We start from the raw sequence: 27,910 nt of genomic DNA on the forward strand, positions 1-27,910 counted from the left end.
AAAGGGGATTGTGTGAGTTATGCTACCTGCCAATTAACGCCTAAAAGCACAGAAAGAAACCGGTGGTACAATGAGATTTCACAACTGCCTCTTTGAACTTTTCTTCATTCTTACCCCCCTTGTAAAAGTCACCGTTCAAATTTGTGGTGAGCTTGTTGTAATTCACACCCCAAATATTTCATAACAGTGGTCAGCAAAATGACTTTTAACCACTTGAGCCAAATATGTTAAACGTGCTATAGTTGAGGGGATGTAAACAAAAGTTTATCTATGCTAGGACCAGGTGCAGTCACAATGCTAGAAGAAGAATATTCTTTATTATTATTATTATTATTATTAACAGTAGAGGAACTGTACAGAACTGTACTTGTGGGAGGAGAAGACTTTAGGACTCTACAAAACAAAACTCCCAAATAACCTAAATGAACTATCATACATTCTACCTTTGTAGGCAATACACTAAGACTCTAATGGAACATTATTACTCTGTTCTGCAGTAGTGGGCCTGCCCTCCCAAAAAACCTCTGGACGCTCTTTTAATGTTATAAGCATATATATAAAACATATATATGTTATATATGTAAAATCTCCATTGAAGATGTTTTTTAGTCTAGGATTAGGCTTAAGCCTTGTCTGTGAAACCGGCCCATAATGTTATAAGCATACATCTAGTCCCTACTTAGCTGAGCATACTGGAGCATTTACACATTTCCTACAGGCTAATGTCAAGGAGACTGACATATTTCATCTCTTTCTTTAGAACTGTATAAGGCCATCATCTTCATTGTGAGCAATACAGCAATACAATCCACCAGCCAATCAGACCTCTACACTCACTGTCCCCATTGAAACATTTGTTTATGCAACAGATCGATTTAAAACACAAAAAAACAGGCTTGTTGTGTATGCAGAGGTAAGAAATAAAAACAGCAGACTCAGTTCAGAACTTTTGGAATGTATGAAAGTACAAAAAAAAGAATGTATGAAAGAAAACGGTTTAGCGACAGAACCCAGTGATGGCCTTCAAATCAAAATCAATTAAATGTTTTTGTCAATAATATGTCTCTATATGACTTGTGCTTTATACAGGTACTCAAAAACAGGACGCATTAGAATCAAGTCTGCTAAAACATCGCCATCTGGTGGCCGTTACGTTAAGACACCATGGAGTAACTGATTTCATGTTGATTATGTTGTCTGTTTCCTCATGAAAGCAATAATTGTCAGATTTTGTCTATTGCAAAACTCCAAAGAAACGGTTGCCTCTGTATGTGTACACACATATAGATAAAACCGACACACACACCTCTGCATGTGTACACACATATAGATGTGTACATCTTTTAACAGCCTCTGTAGGCTTACACACATAGATAAAACCGACACCCACACCAATACAATATAACCCACACCCACACCCATACCCATACCCATACACACACAGTATGTGAGTTTTAGCTTTGGCTTTTTCTTTTCCTATATTATGTGTGTATATATATATATATGTTTCCTCTTAATGACATGGTGAATAACTGAACAACACTCTAGACTAGAGCCCCACTGATTGATGAAATAAAAACATTTCTGTATAAGACTTTAAACAGCATTTGTCTTCTATAATTAGTTTCCCCAAACAATCCCTGTACAGCGCAGATCCCTACTGCAGAGGACTGTCGTGAAGTGGGATTGGGACATATTATTACCATATAATACCATATCATGTAAATATATATATCATTTTTACTCTTTCCCCAGTCCTGTAGTTAGATCTACTGTGGGCATAAGTAACATGGTCTGGTGAAACGGTCCGGATGTCGGCAACTCTCAAGTCGCACAAATGACCAAAAGGCTTCTTTAAAATAAAAATAAAACGCATATTACAGAATGTTAAGTGGTGAAGATATAACCCCCCCCTCGATATAACAAACAAATAGTTAAAATAAAAAAAGTGAAAAATGACCGAGGACTTTTTCACCAAACCCTGTGACATACGTCAACGCAGCTTGTTATTAGCAAGGTGCTGGGGTTGGAGCCCATGGTGGTGTTCTCCCAAGGTCACTGGGGTGGGGTGACTGGGGACTTAACCCTGGACGGTTCTCTGTCAATGTTTTTATGAGCCGGGACGTGTCTGTAGGTACATTTGTCCTTTTTGATACATCCGTTGGTCCTCCAGAAAAAACACTCCATATTTTTCCTGCGACATGGATGGTAAGAGAACAGTTTCAATAAACGTTGTGGGTTACATTGAGTTCTATCAATTAGGTACGTTTTAGATTCTTGAAATCCATCAATGCTTCTGTACTTACAGATTGGTGGGAGGCTCGACAGAAACGCTGGGTTTAGTGACAGCGGATTTGGGTTTTTGGTTGACTCTATCAGCGTGTCGGACAATAATAGTAGACCCCTCCACAACCATCCCCTAATTGACAGAAAAGTAGAAAACGTCATATTACTGTGCCAATATTATAAGACAACTTCCTCTAGCGATATTCATATTTCATATATCGGACTTTTTTTAAGTTAATGATGCCAGGTTTATTCCAGTAACATAGAAAATCATTGTATGCAATTACAGCAATTTGAAACAACAAAAACAGTACATTCAGTTCATAGAACTATGGTGTGCAAATGATAAAAAATAAACTATTCAAAGTGAATCAACAGAAGTGACAGATTGGTACAGAGTGTCGACTGTGGACACAGATACGTACATGGATCATCTGGATAGCGCTCTCACAGTCCTCCTTCCGGGCGTAGTTCACAAAGGCGCAGTGACAATCGGGTAGCATCTTTACACTTTGGATAACTCCAGCCCTGAGGACAGGGGACAGGAGGGAGAAGAGTTTGTAGTAGTTTACGGAAGCAATTGACCATGAGAGGAAGGGGGTTGTAGACTCATTTACCACTGGTACCGGTTGAGGCGAAGCCGAGTAGGAAAACCCTGTACAGTGGTAAATGAGTCCACAACCCCCACCCTCCAATGGTCAATTGCTTTTCTACAACAGCCACCACATAATATAAAAAATAAATACACAGTTGTAACATTAAATTCATGTAGATCAACGATTGCATTGTAGGTCAGCACAGGTGTTCTTAATCAGATTGATTGGGAGGCGCATTGATACTGGAAATGCAGTCTGAACTGTGGGTTGTTGAGATATTTACCACTGTTGCTAGCCAATCAGAATCCAAACATGCTGTTGTAGAATGGGTTTTAAGAAGGTTTATCAGCTGAGTAGGCTGAGAAGCCAGGAGAATATGAAGTCTTACCTGCTGAAGAGACTGTGGAACATTTCTTCAGTTATCGCTGGCACCACGGATCCAACCCATAAGGCAAAGACCTCTTGTTTAACCCTGTTAAGGGCCAAACTCTCAGTTACTGGCAGACAAAAACAACAAACTGTTTCTACTGTGTTTCATTCCCTGAAAGCTACAAAGCCAAACACCAAAGCCCAAAGCTTCCAACTTGTATGACACTGTGTTTTTGGTGAGTCTCAGAAATGAATTGCAATGATACAGATATTAGTCAACAGGGCCCCTTACTGTTTATAACGGTCACTTGGCACAAAGGGTTTTGGTCGAGTCTGAGTTGGAGCTGTGGATGATGTTTTAGCCCCTGGCTTGGCTGTCTTCTGCGGAACTACCCACTCCTGAGTTGGCTGGGGCATGTTGTTGGCCACAGAAAGGTTATTGCTAGCAGTCCCAACTTTAGTGAGCGGAGAGAAAGAGATAATGTCGGGAAACAGAACTGTTATAACACCTAAAATTGCAATTTTGCAAAATAGTTTTCTTAAACTGTAGAGGATATTGTAGTCTCTTTCTTTACCTTCGACACCAGACAGAACATCAAGAGCCTTTTCAAAGGAACCATGAGCCATTAAGGCATTTGAACTCTGCTCCCAAGTAAATCCCATTTCCTGAAAGAAATACCCCCATCCCAAACCAAAAAAGATGTTACATTCCCAAACACTGTCACTATTTGCTGGTATAAAGATGCAATTACATGATACTGTACATCATCGACTTCAGTGGGTAAAAAGGGCCTTCCTTACCATAAGCTGGTAGGTTTCCACTCTCACCAGCTCCTGGGAAGCATCTGTGCACAAGCTGTCCAGCTTCACTACCTCCCTATAGGTCACAGCAGCCTCGTAGTACCTCTGAGAAAGAGGAAGGGTTACGGCGGAGGGAAGAAGAGTTGCAGACACAGAATGGACTGTAGGGAGCCAGGCAGTGAATGATATTATCACAGTAGAGAGTTTGATATTTAAAAAAAAGAAGAAAAAGAAAAAGAAAAAAGCAACTGTATAAGTATGTAGAGGTAGAATTGAGCAGTACCTTGAGCCCAAACAGGGCCTTCCCTTTTCTAAATAAGCCTTTTATCCAGCCCGGCTGCATGGAGAGCGCAAGGTCAGCGTCAATGAGCGCACTCTCATACAGCTGCATCTTCTCATAGCAGAGAGATCGGTTTCCAAACAGCCTAAGACGAGAGGGGGATGTGGTTACAGGTATGTGGTTACAGGACATCATTTTGTATGTGGTTACAGGTGAAAGACACCATTTTGTATGTGGTTACAGGTGAAAGACACCATTTTGTATGTGGTTACAGGTGAAAGACACCATTTTGTATGTGGTTACAGGTGAAAGACACCATTTTGTATGTGGTTACAGGTGAAAGACACACATTTTGTATGTGGTTACAGGTGAAAGACACACATTTTGTAAGTGGTTACAGGTGAAAGACACACAAAGTCAAACTAAAAGATACAGTGTAGTAGTAGTTGAAGCTAAAAGTTGTCCATGTCTACTCACCGATATTCTGTAGGGTTGTGTTTAATGGCATCAGTGAAATACTTCACTGCCAATTCAAACTTTCCACAGGCTGCAAATTGATTTCCCATGACTGGGAAGAGGGCAGAGAAGAGTTACAACTTAATTCTACAGACAAACTACAATGTAGACAAGTAAAGGAATGGTGAAGGTGGGAATATCATGCTTCTGAGTGACATGCACAACACAATACACATACAAATATAGTGGGACTTACGGGCAAGCTCTGTACTTCTTTTAACAAGATCTACAACACTGGCCTCCATCTTTTTCTACAGGGATTAAGGAGTTAGTTAATGGGTAAACCCAGTGCAAAACGTTCCATGTAATTTGATGATAACATTATCAAGTTAACTTAAATCATGTTATGTTATGTTATTAGCCATGCAAGATAGCTGGGACTAATTATAATTGTTGAACGCCATTGCCAAAGGACATAAACAAAGTTGAGTCATTTCTCTAACAGCACCTCTTCTTCTGTGTGGTTCAGTTCCTGCGGCTGCTCCGGGGCCTTGCCTTTCTCCTCCACAGGCTGTTGAACAACATGGATTTTTTTGTCCTTTTTCTCTTTTTTGGCTTTCTGCTCACGATGTTGTTTGGCAATACACACAGCAGGACCTGTACTCATATCCAACTATATGAGGCAAACCAAAAACAAGTATCCTAATTAGACTCTAATGCATGTCGATACTCTGGTGAGATTCTCTGACTAGAGACAACCGACAACTGTTCAACCAAATGTGATGGTACTTAGACTTACAATCGCATCCCAACAACAATCGTATAAAAGTAAAAATGTATGCATTTCACACAAACAAAGCAGAAATTCAGAAAAAGGGCAATTAATTTGAATCTGGAAATACTGTAATTCGGTTGTTAAGTCGTGACGTGTTTCCGGGTCCAAAGTTGCCTGAGGCGCTCTCTTCGAAATGCCTCAGTAATAATAATAATTCATTATATTTATATAGCGCTTTTCCGAGGCTCAAAGACCCTGACAATATGGGGAAAACGGGAAAGTGCTGTGTCCCTTGAAGTGTGAATATATCTGAGTCTAAAAAAACGATTGAACTGTCATTCTACCGCTGTAGTACACTGGTACGGGGAATTTCTGGTTTGGACCTGGAAATTGCTAAAAGTCACGTTTGACGTCAGACTTAACAACCGAATAGCTCACAAAAAGCAGTCCAACGGAACACTAACCTCTGGTTTCTTGTCAGGTTCCTCTGGACGGCTGGCTAATCGCTCTTCCTCCTCCTCCTGATCATCTTTTTTTAAACCACTCCTCTCCTCAGGTGCAGCTGCCTTGTTTTTCGTTGTACCAGTTTGGGGAACTAGGGCCTCAGTAATGTCTCTCTCACTCTGAATGTTAACATTCACATCTGAGGATGTGGACTCCCCTGGCTCCCCATCCTGAAGAGTGAGTGATTGATTGAGTTTATTCATTGTTGGAGTAATAACAGTAATCCAAGCGATGACATGTGAAAGTGTGAACACTTATTTCCAACATGGTCCTTTGATATTAACATACAAGACAACAATAACATCAAACAATCTTTAAATAACAACCCCCCCCCCCACCCCCAAACAAAACTATTAGGAACTTCTAGGAATAACAAGATAAAAAGAATAAAAGAATAAAAGAGTGAAAATAAAAGAGTAAAAATACACACAACAAAAAGAAATACACACAACGGTTCAGTATACAAAATAATGAAGGGGGGTATTCCACCAAGGAAAATGTTTTTGTAAGTCTCCCAAGATTTATCAAAATAAACTGGGATTTAAAAAAAAATCTGGTGAGATTTATCAGAATAAGCCTGGATTCTGCCTGGAACGTCCTGCAACGTTGATGAAATATCGCCCAGAGAGTTCTAAGTCCAAAAGTTACTACAAGCTTTACGGTCTGACATAAACAGAGGGTACTTACTGGAACATCTTCTTCTTTCATTTTATTATCCTTTTGGGATCTTTTTCTTTCCTTCTGTCGCTGTAAGATATCAATATATCTGCATAAGGATCAATATATCTGCAGAAGAAAAAGGTGATTTTGGAGGCAAACCTTAACCGTAACCCAAATACTGCTCACCAATTTTTTTTGTCTTTTTTTGTCTGCTTTCTCTTTAAACATTTCCTCTTCTTTCAACAAGTCTTGCGCATGCCTTTCAGCCTCCTGAAAGGTAAAAAGGTCTCTCAAATGCAGTCCATGCTGTACATAATGCAAAAAAAAGATTTAGATTGAAATAGGGCTTACCTCATAAGTGAGCTGTTTTATTTGTGGATGGGGGGCTATCGGCTTTGAAGCACTACGGTCTAGAAAGTTCTCAGAGAACCCACAATACTCTTTTTTTTCGTCTTCATAGTCAGAGTTATTAACAAACTCATCATCGTCCAACTCAAAATTAGACTTTAGACCTGTAATGAAATGCCAATATAGTGGATGAAACAGGCTGCAGTGACTAATAAACAGGCAACAACAATCCCACACTGGACATGATAAGCTCACTAACAATTCAATGGTAATCAGAAAAAAAACCTGTACTTAACTTAAAACTGATGATGTACAGTCAGCTACACATCTACAAATCGTGAGCTTAGAATGATAAGGTTCTATCTCCGTTTAGGGTAGTTATATAGGCAGAGATATTGAGCGTCAAAGTTTTTACATTCCATTATATTTTGTGAGATGGAACCGTTGTATTTTATTAATTACTAACTCAAAAATGTCAACATTTTAAAAATAACACCACACAGGCATTAATAAACACCTAATGGATCAGATTATGTAAAAAAAAAACTAAATTTTGACAAAGATAGATAGAACCTTAGAATTCTAACGTCACAAAATCATACATTTTCAAAGAACATTTTGGGCTCTTACTTTTCCCAGCATACCAATTAAACTGCTTACCAAACAAACCGCATTTTAAGCCGTCAAGAAAGGTGAGACTGGTGGTGCGTCCGCTTATCAGATCGACCATGGCTTCCTGGGTACAGGGCAAAGGTGTGTGGTTTGATCACATGATCATCATTTAGAACTTTTCAAGCTATCAACAAGCAAGATACCTAGATAAAATATATAGTTCTTATATTATCTTACTAATAAAAAAATAATAATAAAAAAGTTCTTATTATTTTCAATAAACAAACAATGAACAGACATCCATCACAAGTAACAGTTGACATTGGACAATAAATTAAAAAGACAGCAAATAGACACAACAAAACATAATGGTGATGTACAGAAATGTAAAACTACAGCATTGTCTAACAGTCATACTTATAGCAGTTTACTTTTTTCTTTCCACATACATATTGGAATATTGCTATTTACATGAGCTGGAATTGCCATTATTTCTCAATATATGAGTGATACTGCCCCCATTGCATGCGATATTCCTCCACCTTATCAAGCAGCATATTATCTTACTATTGAATTCATCATGACAGCAGCACAGTGGCCAGTAAAGTGGGCAATCATGTTGAGTATCGCCATACCCAGAATCTGACACAATGTCACATATTAGATTAGATTAGATTAAATGTTATTGTGCAAGTAGCCTACTAGACAACAAAATGCAGTTCAGCATCTAACCAGAAGTGAAAACAAATAGTGATATAATGTACGGTATAATAATGGCATATGATGTACGGTAGTTTAGAGGTATATACAGTTCTGAGCTATGTACAGTTAAGGTATCTTATGTACAGTAGAGTATGTATAAAAGAGGCTATATGAGGAATGTGACACGTGATACAGTATATGCAACGGCAGGATTGTAAACACCAGTAGTGTAGAGAGTGATCACAATGTAAGCTATATATATATATATATATATATATATATATATTATATATTATATATATATATATACAACTACAATACTCACGTGGACCTGCATAACCCGAGAGTTCTCAGGGAAACGGGGGATCCCTGGGGAAAATGGAGAACATTTAATTCAGTTGTTTTGTATTTCCTTGTTTCCTTATTGCCTAGAAATTGCCAGCTAACCTTAAGACAAGCCACCGGTCTAACAGCACAGTGTACATGTCATTGGGGCAAACTGACCGTGACACTGACGCTATTTATTATTAAATATTATTTATTATGCTTTTCCACGACATCCACACACACCGTAGCGGCGGCTAGCTGCTTTTGGCTAGCTGCTGTTTTACAACCCAGCGAGCCGCCGAACTTAGTCGGCGTGTTGCTAACTAGAGTAACTATCTTCTATCGAATTACATTCTTACCTGCTGAATCCCATTCAATCTTTCCAGCCATTTCTAATCTGTGGAGGTGTTTTCTCTTAGTTCTAGCACTGTTCTAGTATTGTTTGATACTATACGGAGCAACTTTGTAAAGTCAGGCGAGTCCCTTCCTGGTTTCGACTGACTTTCCCCAAACACAAGACGCCTTTACGCATGCGCAGTGGCTTGATCTTGTGACACAATACTGGACTCTGGTAACAGCGCAACATATCCATCTAGTTTGACAGGTTTTTGAAGGGCTCGGTAAATAAGGATATATAGGCCTATTTGCTTGCTTCCGAAATGTACAACACCTCACTATACTACAACATCACGATCTTCCCAAAATGTTACTAGTAATCAAATGTATTTAAAAAAAAAAAAAAAGTTCGATAATGGCTTTCTCTACCACATGTACAAAAGAAGAGGTTTGGTGAGCCTGCATTCTCATTGTATGCACCCAGATTGTGGATTGCACTGCCAGTTTACATTAGGGATGCAACCTCAGCAAATATTGCCTTTAAATGACTAAATTATTAAATTATTAAAGCACGTTGAGCTGCAACGTTTGCAGGAAAAGTGCTATACAAATAATAGTTATTATTATTATTATTATTATTATTATTATTATTATTATATGCATGCAAATACAGTTTCAAATAATGGTCCTATCACATCACTTCAAGGTGTGAAAAAGGTCAGACCCACATTATGATGTCATTCAAGTCAAGGGTTAGGGGGCAGGTCACAGATCACACAGGAAGCCATCCTGAGATGACCATGTAAGGACAATGTGGCTTTAAGACAAAGGGATCATAAAACCCCCCTTTAGGAATGTGACCAGGTGTAACCCCCACAGGCATGAAAGTGTGTGCAAAAGACAACTTCTACAGGTCTATACATGTCCGCAAGGACAAATAGACTGAAGCTCAGCTTCTACCCCAGGGCCATTCAGGCCCTGAACACAGCAAAGACCTAGGTTCATAGGCCCTGGACAATCTAGAAAATGTGATGGCAGCTACTAGATTGTAATCAAGTGCAATACTGAAACACAACTGTGAACATTTCAAACCTGCAAACTGCGACACTTTAAATGAATGTGCAATAACACTATGTGCAATATGACAACCCTCGGGTACATAAGGTTCAGAGATAGGAAATGTTAGGATATTTATAGCATAGCATAGAGTACAGCACAGTGTTTTATTTGTATAGTATAGTATAGTGGATAGTGTACATAGCCTTTATTTATGTAAACCAGCTCTTTTCCCTTCTTGTTTTTAGTATTTTTTTTCCTAGCACCAGGGGAGCCCCCCCTCCCAAATTTCGTTGTATGGTACCTGTACTATATCAATGACAATAAAGACCATTCATTCATTCATTCATATTTTTTTTTTTAACCTTTATTTTACCAGGAAGTCACATTGAGGTTAAAACCTATTTTACAAGAGAGACCTGGCCAAGACAGGGTCAAAATAGTAGCTTAAAAAACAGTTCAAATAACAAGACAGGACATAAGACAGTGGCAACAATACAATAGACAAACAATGGTAGGGGTATTTACAAGGTGATTAAAACATTGAGAAGTCTAACCAAAGCAGGTACATCGAGCGGTGACCACATCCTTTAATCTACGCTTGAAGATACTTATGGAAATAAGGGCCTCTAATTTAAAAGTAGTCTGTAGGTCATTCCAAGACCAAGGGCCATAATAAGACAAGCTTGCCCTTCCAACATTGTTCATGATAAGTGGCACCTTGTATTGTAGCCATCTACGAGACCTGAGACCCGAGCCACTCGGTATAGGGATGAACTTCAGGCGCAGATAATTCGGTAAGAAGCCAGAGATGATTTTAAACACAAGAGTGTACCAGTGTTGGAGCCTTCTGACAGAAAGAGATGGCCATCCAACCAGACTATACAGTGTACAGTGATGGGTCCTGAAGGCACTATTGGTGATGTATCTTAGAACCGAATGATACTATATATACTATATTATATGAATGAATGAATGGACTTTATACAGTTCATATGTGTGTGTGTGTGTGTGTGTGTGTGTCAAAATATACCACAAACACAATGAAATTACACAACAACAAAATAACACACATCAGAAATACATGTTAGGTCAGACCAGTGATTTAAAAGGATGAGTTAAATTATTATGTTGATGTCATACAAATATAATGGTATACAAAAAATACACGCGTTGTAGTTGCTCTTCCAACGCAGTAAGTGTCGCTGTGCCACAGCAGGAGTTTTTTTGAACCCGGTCTGGAACTATGTTTCTTGTTGTAAATGATGTTCTGTGGTGTGACAGAGTACCGAGTCATGGGTCCAGCTGCCAGCAGAGAATGACAGGAGTCAGTTCACAGAGCAGATGTCAGTGAACCCTCTGGAAGGTCAGCCACCACAATCAGTTACAATGACAACGGATTGGGAACAACTTGGAGAAGGAACTTGTTCTTTGCAGCTAGGTATTGTTCAATAAACCATTGCTATTTAAAAGGTCTATTTGATTATTATTATTTTTTTTTACACAGGGTTCCCACGGGTCCTTGAAATCCTTGAACGTTTGAGAATTTGTGAAAAAAAAGGCAAGGCCTTAAACGTTTTTGACAATAGACATGGGGCATTGAAAGTGCTTGAATTCCCCCCCCCCCTCTCTCTCTCAAAAAAAAACATTCAAAAAATGTTTTATGTATATAGTAGATAAGTCACATTGCTTAACTTTACACATATTTCACAATATCTTGTTTTGCTGTGCTGTGGTAGAGAAGGCAAGAGACCATCTAGTGTTCACACATTCACAGGGCTTAAAGTGGGAAAAAATCCTGTGGGGGAGGGGGGTCACAGTTTGAGATATTGGGAGAGCGGGTACAGAAGACAGCTTCTTGTCTCAATGTTTAAATGCATTAATACTATTTTATAGTCAATACAAAATATATGTCTCAATGTTAAAATGCATTAATACTTTAAATGAATGTGCAACAATACTATGTGCAATATGACAACATTTGTGTACATAAGGTTCAGATATAGGAAAAGTTAGGATATTTATAGCATAGCAAAGAGTACAGCACAGTGTTTTATTGTATAGTATAGTAGTATAGTAGATAGTGTACATAGCCTTTATTTATGTAAACCAGCTCTTTTCCCTTTTTTATTTTACCCTTGGCCCTCGTGTTTTTAGTCTTTTTCCAAGCACCAGGGGAGGCCCCCCTCCTACATTTCGTTGTATGGTACCTGTACTGTATTACAGTTTTTCTCAATTGCTAAAACACATTTCACAAAACTTTCCTCCATTTTCCCAAACTCTAAACATAACACACTTTTCTAAAGCTACATAAGCAAAACCACACCTTCTCTCTTCAAAACTCAAACTTTCACACCAAAACAGCTGCTCAAAGCCTTCAAAAATGTAAACACTATAAGCATCATTACAGACTACAACAAAACAACTGAAAACACAATGTTCCGTGTGTGAGAATGTTCTTTTTTTTCACAACTGCCAAAAGAAATTTTTAGAAACCTTACAGTATCTGTTCTCAGAATATATCACTGTAGAGTATTGGGCATTCATAGATGTGTGTGTTTCATATGAACAGTATGTAAATCTACAGAAAATACAGTATGCATGTTGTTGGAAAATATCCTTTTACAGTATGTATGTTCTTCATGAATGTTTTACTGTAATGCTTGGCTAATTTTACTATATAAATAAAATACATTACAGTACAGTAATTCGAACTTGATCTTACGTGTGGACAATCGACTTCTTTCTAAAGGGATCTCTTGACCATTCTGAAGTACGCAAATTACCCACAGGGGTGGGTGAGAGTTACAGTAATTGAAATAGTATAACTTCCTTCAATGTTACGGTACATGTGAGAATACGGTACATGTGGGAAAACTAGGGTTAGGGTTAGGTGCTAGGGTGACTTGGTACATGCTGGCATGTCTAACCCTAACCCTAACCGTAACCCTAACCCTACCCCTAACCTTAACCCTAGCACCTAACCCTAATCCTAACCCTAGCACCTCACCCTAACCCGTTTTCCCACATGTATGATAGTCATGCATAAAAATAAATCTGCGCTCCCTGTCTAACGTTATATCTAACATTACATATTTTACATTACAGTAAGGCTGATTTTGCATGATAGTCATGCATTTTTAGATATCTATTTCCCCCCTTTAAATGGCATATGATGTCCGAAATGTTACTAAAGTTCAGCCGTGAAGTTGTTGCACTGTTGTCCTATCGAGTTTTACGTAAATAAAGGTTTGAAAAAATGTACCGTATTCCCACATGTACCGTAACATGTACAATACTGTACTGTATCACAACTCAAGGCAAACACTACAGAGGATCCATTACACACAACAATACTCACTGAAAACAATGTTCAGGGTGTGATGTTTTTTTATTTATTTATGGTACTATAACACACACACACACACACACACACACACACCACAATCATTTGCAACAAGTGTCTTACATTTTGAGTCGTTATGTTTAATGAATGAAGCCAGGTGTGTTCATTGTGTTAAAATGTTGCTGACTGTGGCAAGCATTTTGCATCACATGAGCTTTAATTTGAGAATTTGACATTTTGAGCAGAGTTTTTTGCAACTTGTGTTTTAGCAAGACAAAATGTGTTTAGATTTATGAGAAAAGGAGGATTGTGTTTTGTGAATTGTGTCTTCATGTGAAATGTGTTTATGGTTTTGGAAGATGGGAGCTAGTTTTATTAAATGTGTTTAGAGAACTGGTCATTTGGTTTAGAGAATTGGCTTTTGTGTTTTAGCATAATACTGTTTTATACTTAATAAAAAAATAATAAAATAATAGATGTCTTTAAAAGGCAAAACTGATTGCATCACTTATTAAGCCACTATCACTATAACAATACAGAATAAAATATATACATGTCTTTAAAAGAACAAACTGATTACTTATTAAGCCACTATCACTTATATTCTCCTTCTTGGCACCACTTTCCATAAGGCTTCCCGTCACTACTCAGGGTTTTTCCTGGCTCAAAATGAGGCGGAGGTGGTACCAGTGGTGTTTGACATCGGGGGGGACCCATGAAGCAGGGCTGTCTGGGGGGTCCTTAAACGAGCATCAAACACTTAATTTCTTGCATTCTGGTGAATTGATATGCACCAATTTGTGCCCTTTCGCCATCAATTTATGGTGGAAATGTCATTATATATGTAAAGGAAAAAACAATATTCAGGCACCAGATGGCCATTCAAAATATAATGTAATATAATGCAATATAAGGCTCTCAGGCATTCTGTACTTTCAAATATGTATTCTCCTTGAGCAGTCAACATCAACTATCAGCTGTTTCGCTAGCAAACACGAAAGCTAAGTTATTTGTGAAACAGCGCCCCCGCCACCACGTCGGCGCAATGCCGCAATTGCAGTTTTTATTTTATTTTTTATTCTCCAGCGCCGGAAATCCGGCACTGTGCCGGAGTACTTTAAGCCCTGCATTCAAACCTCTCTTTTTAATTGTTGTCTGTGAGCAGATAGTTCCTATTATATTAATTCTCATCTAGTTCTATCTCAAACTATGCCGTGTTGGGTCCTTGAATTTGAGGGAATTGAGTCTTGCAAGTCCTTGAAAGGTGCTTGAATGTGATGTTTCAGAAGGTGTGGGAACCCTGTAAAAGAGAGAGAGGACATAAACAAAGTTGAGTCATTTCTCTAACAGCACCTCTTCTTCTGTGTGGTTCAGTTCCTGCGGCTGCTCCGGGGCCTTGCCTTTCTCCTCCACAGGCTGTTGAACAACATGGATTTTTTTGTCCTTTTTCTCTTTTTTGGCTTTCTGCTCACGATGTTGTTTGGCAATACACACAGCAGGACCTGTACTCATATCCAACTATATGAGGCAAACCAAAAACAAGTATCCTAATAAGACTCTAATGCATGTCGATACTCTGGTGAGATTCTCTGACTAGAGACAACCGACAACTGTTCAACCAAATGTGATGGTACTTAGACTTACAATCGCATCCCAACAACAATCGTATAAAAGTAAAAATGTATGCATTTCGCACAAACAAAGCAGAAATTCAGAAAAAGGGCAATTCATTTGAATCTGGAAATACTGTAATTCAGGTTGTTAAGTCGTGACGTGTTTCCGGGTCCAAAGTTGGCTGAGGCGCTCTCTTCGGAATGCCTCAGTAATAATAATAATTCATTATATTTATATACCGCTTTTCCGAGGCTCAAAGACCCTGACAATATGGGGAAAACGGGAAAGTGCTGCGTCCCTTGAAGTGTGAATATATCTGAGTCTAAAAAAACGATTGAACTGTCATTCTACCGCTGTAGTACACTGGTACTCTGGTGCGGGGAATTTCTGGTTTGGACCCGGAAATTGCTAAAAGTCACGTTTGACGTCAGACTTAACCGAATAGCTCACAAAAAGCAGTCCAACGGAACACTAACCTCTGGTTTCTTGTCAGGTTCCTCTGGACGGCTGGCTAATCGCTCTTCCTCCTCCTCCTGATCATCTTTTTTTAAACCACTCCTCTCCTCAGGTGCAGCATCTACTTCTGCCTTGTTTTCCGTTGTACCAGTTTGGGGAACTAGGGCCTCAGTAATGTCTCCCTCACTCTGAATGTTAACATTCACATCTGAGGATGTGGACTCCCCTGGCTCCCCATCCTGAAGAGTGATTGATTGATTGAGTTTATTCATTGTTGGAGTAATAACAGTAATCCAAGGGATGACCATGCTGTACATAATGCAAAAAAAAGATTTAGATTGAAATAGGGCTTACCTCAGAAGTGAGCTGTTTTATTTGTGGATGGGGGGCTATCGGCTTTGAAGCACTACGGTCTAGAAAGTTCTTAGAGAACCCACAATACTCTTTTTTTTCCTCTTCATAGTCAGAGTTATTAACAAACTCATCATCGTCCAACTCAAAATTAGACTTTAGACCTGTAATGAAATGCCAATATAGTGGATGAAACAGGCTGCAGTGACTAATAAACAGGCAACAACAATCCCACACTGGACATGATAAGCTCACTAACAATTCAATGGTAATCAGAAAAAAAAACTGTACTTAACTTAAACTGATGATGTACAGTCAGCTACACATCTACAAATCGTGAGCTTAGAATGATAAGGTTCTATCTCCGTTTAGGGTAGTTATATAGGCAGAGATATTGAGCGTCAAAAGTTTTTACATTCCATTATATTTTGTGAGATGGAACCTTTGTATTTTATTAATTACTAACTAAAAAATTTCAACATTTTAAAAATAACACCACACAGGCATTAATAAACACCTAATGGATCAGATTATGTAAAAAAAACTCAATTTTTACAAAGATAGATAGAACCTTAGAATTCTAACGTCACGAAATCATACATTTTCAAAGAACATTTTGGGCTCTTATAAAACTTCCCCCCCCCCCCCCCCCAGCATACCAATTAAACTGCTTACCATTTAAGCCGTCAAGAAAGGTGAGACTGGTGGTGCGTCCGCTTATCAGATCGACCATAGCTTCCTGGGTACAGGGCAAAGGTGTGTGGTTTGATCACATGATCATCATTTAGAACTTTTCAAGCTATCAACAAGCAAGATACCTAGATAAAATATATAGTTCTTATATTATCTTACTAATTAAAAAATGTAATATATTAATAGTTTTTATTATTTTTAATAAACAAACAATGAACAGACATACATCACAAGTAACAGTTGACATTGGACAATAAATTAAAAAGACAGCAAATAGACACAACAAAACATAATGGTGATGTACAGAAATGTAAAACTACAGCATTGTCTAACAGTCATACTTATAGCAGTTTACTTTTTTCTTTCCACATACATATTGGAATATTGCTATTTACATGAGCTGGAATTGCCATTATTTCTCAATATATGAGTGATACTGCCCCCATTGCATGCGATATTCCTCCACCTTATCAAGCAGCATGTTATCTAACTATTGAATTCATCATGACAGCAGCACAGTGGCCAGTAAAGTGGGCAATCATGTTGAGTATCGCCATACCCAGAATCTGACACAATGTCACATATTAGATTAGATTAGATTCAATGTTACTGTCATTGAAGAGTGCAAGTAGCCTACTAGACCAACAAAATGCAGTTCAGCATCTAACCAGAAGTGAAAACAAATAGTGATATAATGTACGGTATAATAATGGCATATGATGTACGGTAGTTTAGAGGTATATACAGTTAAGGTAGCTTATGTACAGTAGAGTATGTATAAAAGAGGCTATATGAGGAATGTGACACGTGATACAGTATATGCAACGGCAGGATTGTAAACACCAGTAGTGTAGAGAGTGATCACAATGTAAGCTATATATATATTATATATATATATATATATATATATATATATATACAACTACAATACTCACGTGAACCTGCATAACCCGAGAGTTCTCAGGGAAACGGGGGATCCCTGGGGAAAATGGAGAACAATTTAATTCAGTTGTTTTTGTATTTCCTTGTTTCCTTATTGCCTAGAAATTGCCAGCTAACCTTAAGACAAGCCAGCGGTCTAACAGCATGGTGTACAGGTCATTGGGGCAAACGGACAGTGACACTGACGCTATTTATTATGCTTTTATTATTAAATATTATTTATTATGCTTTTCCACGACATCCACACACACCGTAGCGGCGGCTAGCTGCTTTTGGCTAGCTGCTGTTTTACAACCCAGCGAGCCGCCGAACTTAGTCGGCGTGTTGCTAACTAGAGTAACTATCAGATAGTTACTCTAGTTAGCAACACGCCGACTAAGATCTTCTATCGAATTACATTCTTACCTGCTGAATCCCATTCAATCTTTTCAGCCATTTCTAATCTGTGGAGGTGTTTTGTCTTAGTTCTAGCACTGTTATAGTATTGTTTGATAGTTGATACTATAGGAAGGAGCAACTTTGTAAAGCCAGGCGACTTCCCTTCCTGGTTTCGACTGACTTTCTCGAAACACAAGACGCCTTTACGCATGCGCAGTGGCTTGATCTTGTGACACAATACTGGACTCTGGTAACAGCACAACTAAACATATCCATCTAGTTTGACAGGTTTTTGAAGGGCTCGGTAAATAAGGATATATATAGGCCTATTTGCTTGCTTCCAAAATGTACAACACCTCACTATACTACAACATCACGATCTTCCCAAAATGTTACTAGTAATATATATATATATATATATATATATTTTAAATGTTCTATAATGGCTTTCTCTACCACATGTACAAAAGAAGAGATTTGGTGAGCCTGCATTCTCATTTTATGCACCCAGATTGTGGATTGCACTGCCAGTTTACATTAGGGATGCAACCTCAGCAAATATTGCCTTTAAATGACTAAATAATTAAATGATTAAAGCACTTTGTGCTGCAACGTTTGCAGGAAAAGTGCTATACAAATAATAGTTATTATTATTATTATTATTATTGTTATTATTATTATATGCATGCAAATACAGTTTCAAATAATGGTCCTATCACATCACTTCAAGGTGTGAAAAAGGTCAGACCCACATATGATGTCATTCAAGTCAAGGGTTAGGGGGCAGGTCACAGATCACACAGGAAGCCATCCTGAGATGACCATGTAAGGACAACGTGGCTTTAAGACAAAGGGATCATAAAACCCCCCTTTAGGAATGTGACAAGGTGTAACCCCCACAGGCATGAAAGTGTGTGCAAAAGACAACTTCTACAGGTCTATACATGTCCGCAAGGACAAATAGACTGAAGCTCAGCTTCTACCCCAGGGCCATTCAGGCCCTGAACACAGCAAAGACCTAGGTTCATAGGCCCTGGACAATCTAGAAAATGTGATGGCAGCTACTAGATTGTAATCAAGTGCAATACTGAAACACAACTGTGAACATTTCAAACCTGCAAACTGCGACACTTTAAATGAATGTGCAATAACACTATGTGCAATATGACAACCCTCGGGTACATAAGGTTCAGAGATAGGAAATGTTAGGATATTTATAGCATAGCATAGAGTACAGCACAGTGTTTTATTTGTATAGTATAGTATAGTGGATAGTGTACATAGCCTTTATTTATGTAAACCAGCTCTTTTCCCTTCTTGTTTTTAGTATTTTTTTCCTAGCACCAGGGGAGCCCCCCCTCCCAAATGTCGTTGTATGGTACCTGTACTATATCAATGACAATAAAGACCATTCATTCATTCATTCATATACTATACTATATATACTATATTATATACAGTTCATATGTGTGTGTGTGTGTGTGTGTGTGTGTGTATATCAAAATATACCACAAACACAATACAATTACACAACAACAAAATAACACACATCAGAAATACATGTTAGGTCAGACCAGTGATTTAAAAGGATGAGTTAAATATATGTTGATGTCATACAAATATAATGGTATACAAAAAATACACGCGTTGTAGTTGCTCTTCCAACACAGTAGGTGTCGCTGTGCCACAGCAGGAGTTTTTTTGGCATACTTTTTTGAATCACCCGCGCAAGTGTCCGGGCTGGCCAGACATCCTAGCAACGCTGCCATGGATACCAACCGTGAAGGAAGCGCGCCTGACGTGGCCAGCTGAAGGAACAATAACAACATGATGGAGTCCCACAAGCTAACATCTACTGCTCCGGGAGAGGCAGACATCAACAGAGTAAGGACTTGATGTATCTAGCTATCGGACACACTACTTATATACAAGCAAATAACGCTAGACGTCAAGAGTTTGTGAACTTCTCAGAAGAGACATGATATCGCTAAGCAGACGTTAGCCAACTAGCTAGCTTAACGTTAGCGAACTAGCTAGATAACTGAAATCTCTTGCAAGACACTCAAGATCGCCTGATCTTGCCCTTATTTTGTCCCGATACACACTTTTGTATGTTTACTAACTAAATAGCCGAGCTCCCTCGTTTTTGCCTGATACTAGATAACTTAGATCGGATTTGTATATTTGTTGTATTAGTATGGTTGCACCTCAGCAAACCAAATCAGACAGAATATAGGCTATGTAATGCCTGTTATGCAGGCAGTGCAATTGTCTATGGATGAATTATGAATAGAACCCGGTCTGGAACTATGTTTCTTGTTGTAAATGATGTTCTGTGGTGTGACAGAGTACCGAGTCATGGGTCCAGCTACCAGCAGAGAATGACAGGAGTCAGTTCACAGAGCAGATGTCAGTGAACCCTCTGGAAGGTCAGCCACCACAATCAGTTACAATGACAACGGATTGGGAACAACTTGGAGAAGGAACTTGTTCTTTGCAGCTAGGTATTGTTCAATAAACCATTGCTATTTAAAATGTCTATTTGATTATTATTATTATTATTTTTACACAGGGTTCCCACGGGTCCTTGAAATCCTTGAAAGTTTGTGAATTTGTGGGGAAAAAAAGTCAAGGCCTTAAACGTTTTTGACAATAGACATGGGTCATTGAAAGTGCTTGAATTCCTCCCCCCCCCCCCCCCCCCCCCCCTCTCTCTCTCTCTCTCTCTCTCTCTCTCTCTCTCTCTCTCTCTCTCTCTCTCTCTCTCTCTCAAAAAATGTTTTATGTATATATAGTAGATAAGTCACATTGCTTAACTTAACACAGTAACTTTACACATATTTCACAATATATTGTTTTGCTGTGCTGTGGTAGAGAAGGCAAGAGACCATCTAGTGTTCACACATTCAAACCTCTCTTTTTAATTGTTGTCTGTGAGCGGATAGTTCCTATTATATTAATTCTCATCTAGTTCTATCTCAAACTATGCCGTGTTGGGTCCTTGAATTTGAGGGAATTGAGTCTTGCAAGTCTTTGAAAGGTGCTTGAATGTGATGTTTCAGAAGGTGTGGGAACCCTGTAAAAGAGAGAGAGAGGGAGAGAGAGAGACAGAGGGAGAGAGAGAGAGGGAGAGAGAGAGAGAGAGGTAGGTTACGTGCTTGAATGTGCTGTTTCAGAAGGTGTAGAAACCCTGTTTACATTTGTCATAGAAAATGTGTTTTAACTTCTGTTGAATTTGTTTTGAATTTGTTCTCAGATTTTCAGGACAGTCGTCTCTCACCTGCCCTTTCTCTGTTACCATCACACTCAGGAAAACCCCACAACTTCTCAGAGTACTCCCTCTTTCAACAAACCGATTTAGAATTTGCCCCTTTACGGTAGGTATCAACCTTTTCTTTGTCAAACCGTGACGTTAGAATTATAAGGTTCTATCTCAATTTTTGGTCAATATTTAGTTTTTTTTACATAATCTGATCCATTAGGTGTTTATTAATACCTGTGTGGTGTTATTTTAAAAATGTTGACATTTTTAAGTTAGTAATTAATAAAATACAAAGGTTCCATCTAACAAAACATAATGGAATGTAAAAACTTTGACGCTCAATATCTCTGAACTACCCTAAACGGAGATAGAACCTTATCATTCTAAGCTCACGAAACGCAAATATTGTGCTACTAGGAAAAAGATTCTATCTGGAATAAAACGAAAAATACTATATTGTCGTTAACAGTAACTTCTCTTGTTGTTTGTTTTGTAGGGGATCTCCAGACATCTCTGTTGCATCCGAGAGATTCCTCATACCACCCCAGGGTAGAAGTGCTGTCCAGCCCTCTGACTATGCCTCATTATCGCAGCACCCTTTGGCCCACACAACCATCCTGTCAGATGAAGGGGCAAGCAGCTGCTGCTCCCTCTCCCAGCACAGCATGTCACCAGGGGACGGGGTCGGTAGAGCAGAGGAGGAGAAGGCAAACAACAGAAACAAGACTTCTCATTCGGGGGTGGGGATGGGGAGCAGGGAGAAGGATGATCACCTACAAACACCTACCTATCTTCCTGTCAAGTCTCCGGGTGTCCTCCCTGCAGATGACACATCATTTCTAAGTGGGGGTATTCCTGCTCACAAGCTGCTGGAGCTACTTCAGAAAGACGTGGGCATGCCAAGCGGCAGCAGTAGCGCGGTCTCCTCCGCCTCAGACACCTCTCTTAACAGCGCCTCGTCTTTTCGAGAGTCCAAAAGTGGCAATGTTTCCAAACCAGCGACGGGTCAAGTGACAGGGAGAAGAGAATGTCCTCAAGGAGGAGCCTCGGTACCAGCCCAAAAGAAGACAGAGAACCTCAAACGGAAACAATCTTCACAGACGTCATTTGATGAGATTTCAAACATCACCGTTCGTTCCCATAGCACTCAACCAGACGATACCACAGAGACACTTTACAGGCAGCTGTGTGCTGAGATAGAGAGCAGCCGCCACTCTGAACCTGGACCTGCTGAACCCCAAAGAGAGGCAACAACAAGGCCTATAATACCAGACAGCCAAACGGCAACACCGGACATATTCCTTACATCCAAAGGGAAGGTGAGCTCCAGAGGCGTGTGCGGGACAGGGCCGTGGTTCTCAGCTGGTGTCGAGCGAGGGCACAGGGAGAGGGACCTGTGGTCCTCAGGGAATCTGACAGGCATCGACGGGTCTTTCTTGGGTCTTCTCTCCCAACCTGTATCCCAGTCCACCCCTGGTGTTATCCGCGCTCCGGTCAAATCCAGTGCCAAGCCCACACTCAGTCGCCTCTCTGCCGTGGAGTCTAACCTGGAGGCCTCGCGGCGGTCGAGCTCGAGAAACTCTTCCCAGCCAGCCGTGTTCACTATGCCTAATATTGACTTTGCCACTGATCATCCGGATTCCCCGCAGCCTGTCATAGAGACGTTACACGAGTCGTCTGGAAAGGTCCGATCACTTCCCAGTCTAAATTATCTACAGAAAGTCGATGCTTGGAGGGCGAATCAGAGTTCGAGTTCGAGTAAGACCTCTTTATTCGATAACCTGGCTCTGCAAGGGTTTTCTGGGGGGGTCTCCCCTAAACAGAAAGCCGTTGATGCCGTCTCTGACTCCCTGAATCGCATGCTGACTCCACAGGGAAGTGACAACCTCCAGCTGCAGACGCCCGGCGTCCCCGGCGAAACCAATCAGATCCCTCAACAGAACCTCAGGATCCCTGGATCCTCTGGATCTTCCTCGCCTACGAGAGGAGACGCCGTGGGCGGTGGCGCTCCCCACGAGAAGGACGACGCAGGGGCTGGTGGCGGAGGACCCCTACCATCCCCCCTGGGAAGGTCTCAGTCCTACTCCTCTCTAAACACAGTGGTGACGTCGATCCAGCCAGTCCAACAGGCACACAGGAAACATTTTGAACAAGAGAGCAGCAGCCAGACACAGGAAGAACGGTCAGCCCCAGGTCATTTTTCTTTGGAGACAGAGAAAGGTGCGGATGGAGCGGAGGCAGGGAACAGGCCTTCACATAAACAGCAGAGTGCCACAGTCCTGCCCTCAGCCCTTATGAGCCTGGGCAGGTTTAGCGACGTGTCGTCAACTCAAGATACAAGCGGCATCCTCTCACAAGACAGCGACCATATCGGACAGAATTTCGGGGCGTCCGTGGGAGCCTCCTCCGTGGTCAGTTTAGAGGTCGATAACTACGCCCCGTATTGGAACGCCAAACCCTTCTCACCGCCCAAGGGGAGGGAGCTGAACATTGAGGATCGAATTCCGGTATTTCTTCTTCTTGTTCTCTATATTTATTTGCTTACATAACATCAATATTTATAGAATAGAACAAAAAGAAATCAAACAAAACATTAGGAACTGCTCTATGACTGTGACTGATACTCCCGTGTTGTTTGTGATTGTGATCTGCAGATGTACCTCCATAACCTTGGGATCGATCAGTCTCCCTCGACGATCCTCACTCCGTTTGCACCAAGAGGGCCTATCAGAGAACCTGAGTTTTCTCCCACTGATCTCTGTACAATCACTACTGGTACCCCGACCAAGAGCACTCCGCCATCAGAAGGTAGTTAAAGTGAAATATATATTTTTTATATATATATATACTGTATATATGTAATATATACATATTGATATATATGTTACGGTACATGTGGGAATACGGTACATGTGGGAAAACTAGGGTTAGGTGCTAGGGTGCTAGGGTTAGGGGTAGGGTTAGGGTTAGGGTTAAGGTTAGGGTTAGGGTTAGACATGCCAGCATGTACCAAGTCACCCTAGCACCTAACCCTAACTCTAGTTTTCCTACATGTACCGTATTCCCACATGTACCGTAACATATATACAGTATATACCCTGGATATACAGGGTTCCCGCGCTGGTCTTAAAAAGCCTTAAAGTCTAAAATCCAGCAGTCCGATTCACAAGGCCTAAAAAGGCAGCACATGTCAGCTATTAGGCCTAAAAAAATTAGGTGCTAGGTCTTAAAAACGAGATTATCTTACCCTGCAAGGAAATCAGTCCGACCACATCTATTTACGCGGAAATTAATCAAGCTGGAACCAATATTTATTTTATATTAATTATCCTTCAGACTTTTTTGTCTGTATGGCAGTGAAATCCCTAATTTCATCACCTTGAGGATGACAAATAGCTATCATATGGTGTCGCGAATAGGTCTAAAATTCTCGTATTCTCGTAAAGGTCGTAAAAGGTCTTAAATTTGACTTGTTGAAACTTGTAGGAACCCTGTATATATATATATATATATATATATATATATATATATATCGAAATGATTTAGTATTCCACTTCATAATAGTTTTAATGTTGTCCCTAACGGTCTTCCCTCTTGTGACCAACAGGTGACAGCCCTCCCAAAGGGGAGTTCTCCAGGTCCAGTCTTCTCTCTGTGGGCTCCAGCATGTCCATACCTCTGAGTGTGGACAGCCTCCACCCCATCATGCCCTTCCCAGACCGCGGGACCAAGGCCTCTCCCTCCCCAGACAGACCTCCTAGAATATCCGCCGGCCCCCTCAACACCTCTGTGGACAGGCCTGAGCCCCAGGACCCCCACCCGCCCCCCGCGGCCCCCGATGCCGCTGAGCACCAGCAGGAGGACAGCAGCGGCGTCTCCACCCAGGAGGCCATGGAGCTGGTGGAGCGGTTCGCTTCCAGCGCTGACAGCTTGCTGCGTTCCACCGGGGCGCTGGGGGAGAGAGACCGAGCCCCGGAGCCGCCCTGTTCTGTGCAGAGTAACGAAGACGACTCGTTCGTGGGCTCCAAGACTCTGCAGGACATCCGGAGGCTTCTGGGCCGGGCGGAGAACATCGTCTCGGGTGGATCGTCCCTGGCCTCCTCCTCCGCCTCCTCCTCCTCCTCGCGGGGGGGGTCCCAGCTGCACTCAGATGACGACGGCGTCCTCTTCTCTCTGAGAAGAAGAAGAAGGATGGAGGAGGGATTCCAAGACTCGTCTTTCACCTCCTCCTCCTCCGCCGCCGCCGCCGACCCCAGGTCCCACTCCCACTCCTCCCTGCTGTGGGCCAGGTCCTCCTCAGACTCCCTGCTGACGTCAGACCGGCTGTGGGAGAGCTCCGCTGTCCGGTTGTCTAGGGAACCGGGTCACCAGTCTGCGCAAGCCCTGAGTGTCGCACCACACACCAAAGAGTTTTATACGAGGCCACTGGGCGGCACGGCGGGCAGGTCGGCAGGGTCAGGACTCCTCGCTAAGTCAGTGCGGAGGGCGGAGCCTGAGGGCTGCAGCGCCGTTCCCTCGGACGCAACGGCTGGCGTTGGTGGCGTGCTTCAGAATCAGCAGGCGTCAGCAGAGGCTGCAGGGAACACAGGGGGCGACCCAGCAGAGAGTAGATCCTCCTCCTCCTGCACCCCCACGGACTCGGAGCAGGGTGCTGTGAGTGACGTGGGCAGCAGCGAGAGTTCCCTGGCTGCCAGGGTGGCCCAGCTGCTGCAGAACGAGTCCCCGGTGACGGTGGTGTCCAGTAGAGCGAGCACGGCCGACCTACAGGAGAGCAGGGCCAGAGGTACAACAAAATATAAGTGACTTATTGTCAGTTTTATCATCAGGGCAGGGTTCCCACGGGTCCTTGAAATCCTTGAAAGTTAGTGAATTTGAGAGAAAAAAAACAAGGCCTTTAAAAAATGTATTATATAAATTCTCATCTAGATCTGTCTCAAACTATGCCGTGTTGGGTCCTTGAATTTGATGTTTCAGAAGGTGTGGGAACCCTGTTGGGGGCATTATGGCCGTGTTGGCAGTGTATTGACAATCGATTACAGATTTTAAACAAACTTGTCAAACTGTTAACTGACAAACTGTCAAACTGTTAACTGACAAACTGTCAAACTGTTTAAAACTTGAGTTGTTGTTTTGACACCGTCAGAGTGGATCAAGCTGGAGGTGTCTGGGCAGCAGTGTGAACCTCTGGAGCTGAACGTAGAAGACAGGCGGCGGATCGAAGCCATTAAGAGAGAGCTCCTACTCCACACCAGACACCCAGTACAGGTACCCTAAACTCACCTACTCCACACCAAACACCCAGTACAGGTACCATACACTCACCTACTCCACACCAAACACCCAGTACAGGTACCATAAACTCACCTACTCCACACCAAACACCCAGTACAGGTACCCTAAACTCACCTACTCCACACCAAACACCCAGTACAGGTACCCTAAACTCACCTACTCCACACCAAACACCCAGTACAGGTACCATAAACTCACCTACTCCACACCAAACACCCAGTACAGGTACCATAAACTCACCTACTCCACACCAAACACCCAGTACAGGTACCATACACTCACCTACTCCACACCAAACACAGAGTAAAGGTACCGTAAACTCACCTACTCCACACCAAACACCCAGTACAGGTACCCTAAACTCACCTACTCCACACCAAACACCCAGTACAGGTACCATACACTCACCTACTCCACACCAAACACCCAGTACATGTACCGTAAACTCACCTACTCCACACCAAACACCCAGTACAGGTACCATACACTCACCTACTCCACACCAAACACCCAGTCAAGGTACTGTAAACTCACCTGCTCCTTGACATTAAACACACAGGTGATGCACAACACAGTGAAATGACCTTTCAAATAATATCATTTTTCAATGTCTCATTTTGATGTTAGCCTCTCTGGACTGAACTGGTCTGGTGCTTCAGGTAACAGTGAAGTGTTCCTGGCATGGTGTGCCAAGGTTGTGGCCCGGGAGCCAGTTTTTTCCCCCCATTATCTTAGGCCCTGTCCACACCTATATGTTTTTTTGATAAATTAATCAAATATTTTAATAAAAAACGAATAAATATATATTTTTATATTCGGTTTGGGGGGTTCGTCCACACGCAAACGCATTTTTGCCCCCTGAAAACGAACATTTTGAAAAACTCCGGGTCACAGTGAAGATTTAAAAAAACGCTGTATATTATTCGCCGTATATTTTTGACATGTGGACAAGATAGACAGAGTTTTTTGTATTCGTCACGTCATCATGCGCGTAGATTTCTATGATCATGCGCACTGCAGCTATTTGCTGTTCCCTTCAATGTCCTGGCACCAGTAACTACTTTGTTTACAACAGGCAACGGTGGTCGAGGCTACACAATTAGCCTGTCTGTGTCTGTCTAATGTCTGTCCAAACAAACCACTCCTTTCCCCGAAGCGGCATGTTGCTTACGAGGGAGAAATGTCATATTTAAAATGTTGTATTTCGCCGTAACGCGGAAGAACCGGTAGTAGCTTTGTTTTCCTGGCGTCTGATTGGCCAGCGGGGCTATGGGGGTTAAAATTATATCGCCGACTACTGGTGTGGAATGCTCAATGACAGCGTTTATATTGCGTTCATGCGTATGCATGTGGATACAGATATTTTTATAAACATGCTTGTGTGGGCGGTAATATTTTTTGATACGAAAATGTTGATAAAAAAAAACGTATTGGTGTGGACAAGGCCTTTAGTATTAAAGCAATTTTG

The 27,910-nt window shown here is 41.2% G+C and overlaps 2 protein-coding genes across 4 annotated transcripts; both read right to left on the reverse strand.

Annotated features, from left to right (window-relative positions):
* Window positions 1-1,459: 1,459 nt before the first annotated feature.
* LOC308164573 (uncharacterized protein) lies at window positions 1,460-9,211 on the reverse strand. Of its 2 annotated transcripts, XM_080538640.1 has the most exons (19): window positions 9,076-9,211; window positions 8,715-8,758; window positions 8,255-8,329; window positions 7,736-7,811; window positions 7,079-7,239; window positions 6,914-6,997; window positions 6,755-6,814; window positions 6,028-6,237; window positions 5,297-5,461; window positions 5,045-5,099; window positions 4,810-4,900; window positions 4,336-4,477; window positions 4,053-4,157; window positions 3,827-3,917; window positions 3,544-3,706; window positions 3,271-3,354; window positions 2,712-2,814; window positions 2,307-2,419; window positions 1,460-2,194 (listed from the first exon to the last, which is right to left on the reverse strand). In XM_080538640.1, the coding sequence occupies exons 1-19, from the start codon at window positions 9,104-9,106 to the stop codon at window positions 2,056-2,058; spliced, it is 1,992 nt and encodes a 663-aa protein (XP_080394766.1). In that variant the 5' UTR covers window positions 9,107-9,211; the 3' UTR covers window positions 1,460-2,055. The 2 variants fall into 2 exon arrangements, with proteins under 2 accessions (XP_080394766.1, XP_080394767.1); XM_080538641.1 differs by lacking the exon at window positions 8,255-8,329.
* A 4,300-nt stretch (window positions 9,212-13,511) lies between these two features.
* Window positions 13,512-18,050, reverse strand: LOC308165631 (uncharacterized protein). Of its 2 annotated transcripts, none has more exons than XM_080539781.1 (6): window positions 17,916-18,050; window positions 17,504-17,547; window positions 16,551-16,614; window positions 15,879-16,039; window positions 15,545-15,763; window positions 13,512-14,754 (listed from the first exon to the last, which is right to left on the reverse strand). In XM_080539781.1, exons 1-6 carry the CDS (start codon window positions 17,944-17,946, stop codon window positions 14,737-14,739), a joined length of 537 nt encoding a protein of 178 aa, XP_080395907.1. In that variant the 5' UTR covers window positions 17,947-18,050; the 3' UTR covers window positions 13,512-14,736. The 2 variants fall into 2 exon arrangements, with proteins under 2 accessions (XP_080395907.1, XP_080395906.1); XM_080539780.1 differs by having other exon boundaries at window positions 13,512-14,972.
* Between the last annotated feature and the right edge of the window lie 9,860 nt (window positions 18,051-27,910).

Source organism: Nansenia antarctica, assembly GCF_963989245.1.
Source record: "Nansenia antarctica genome assembly, chromosome: 1".
NCBI classification, from domain to species: Eukaryota; Metazoa; Chordata; class Actinopteri; order Argentiniformes; family Microstomatidae; genus Nansenia; species Nansenia antarctica.

Coding starts and splice junctions, on each gene's coding strand:
- LOC308164573 (XM_080538640.1), bottom strand. CDS start 9,106: ATGGCTGGAAAGATTGAATGGGATTCAGCAG. Junction 3,918..4,052: donor TGGAAACCTACCAGCTTATG/GTAAGGAAGGCC, acceptor TATTTCTTTCAG/GAAATGGGATTTACTTGGGA. Junction 2,420..2,711: donor GCGCTATCCAGATGATCCAT/GTACGTATCTGT, acceptor TCTGTCAATTAG/GGGATGGTTGTGGAGGGGTC.
- LOC308165631 (XM_080539780.1), bottom strand. CDS start 17,946: ATGGCTGAAAAGATTGAATGGGATTCAGCAG. Junction 16,615..17,503: donor CTCGGGTTATGCAGGTTCAC/GTGAGTATTGTA, acceptor CCCTGTACCCAG/GAAGCTATGGTCGATCTGAT. Junction 16,040..16,550: donor CTTTCTTGACGGCTTAAATG/GTAAGCAGTTTA, acceptor ATTTCATTACAG/GTCTAAAGTCTAATTTTGAG.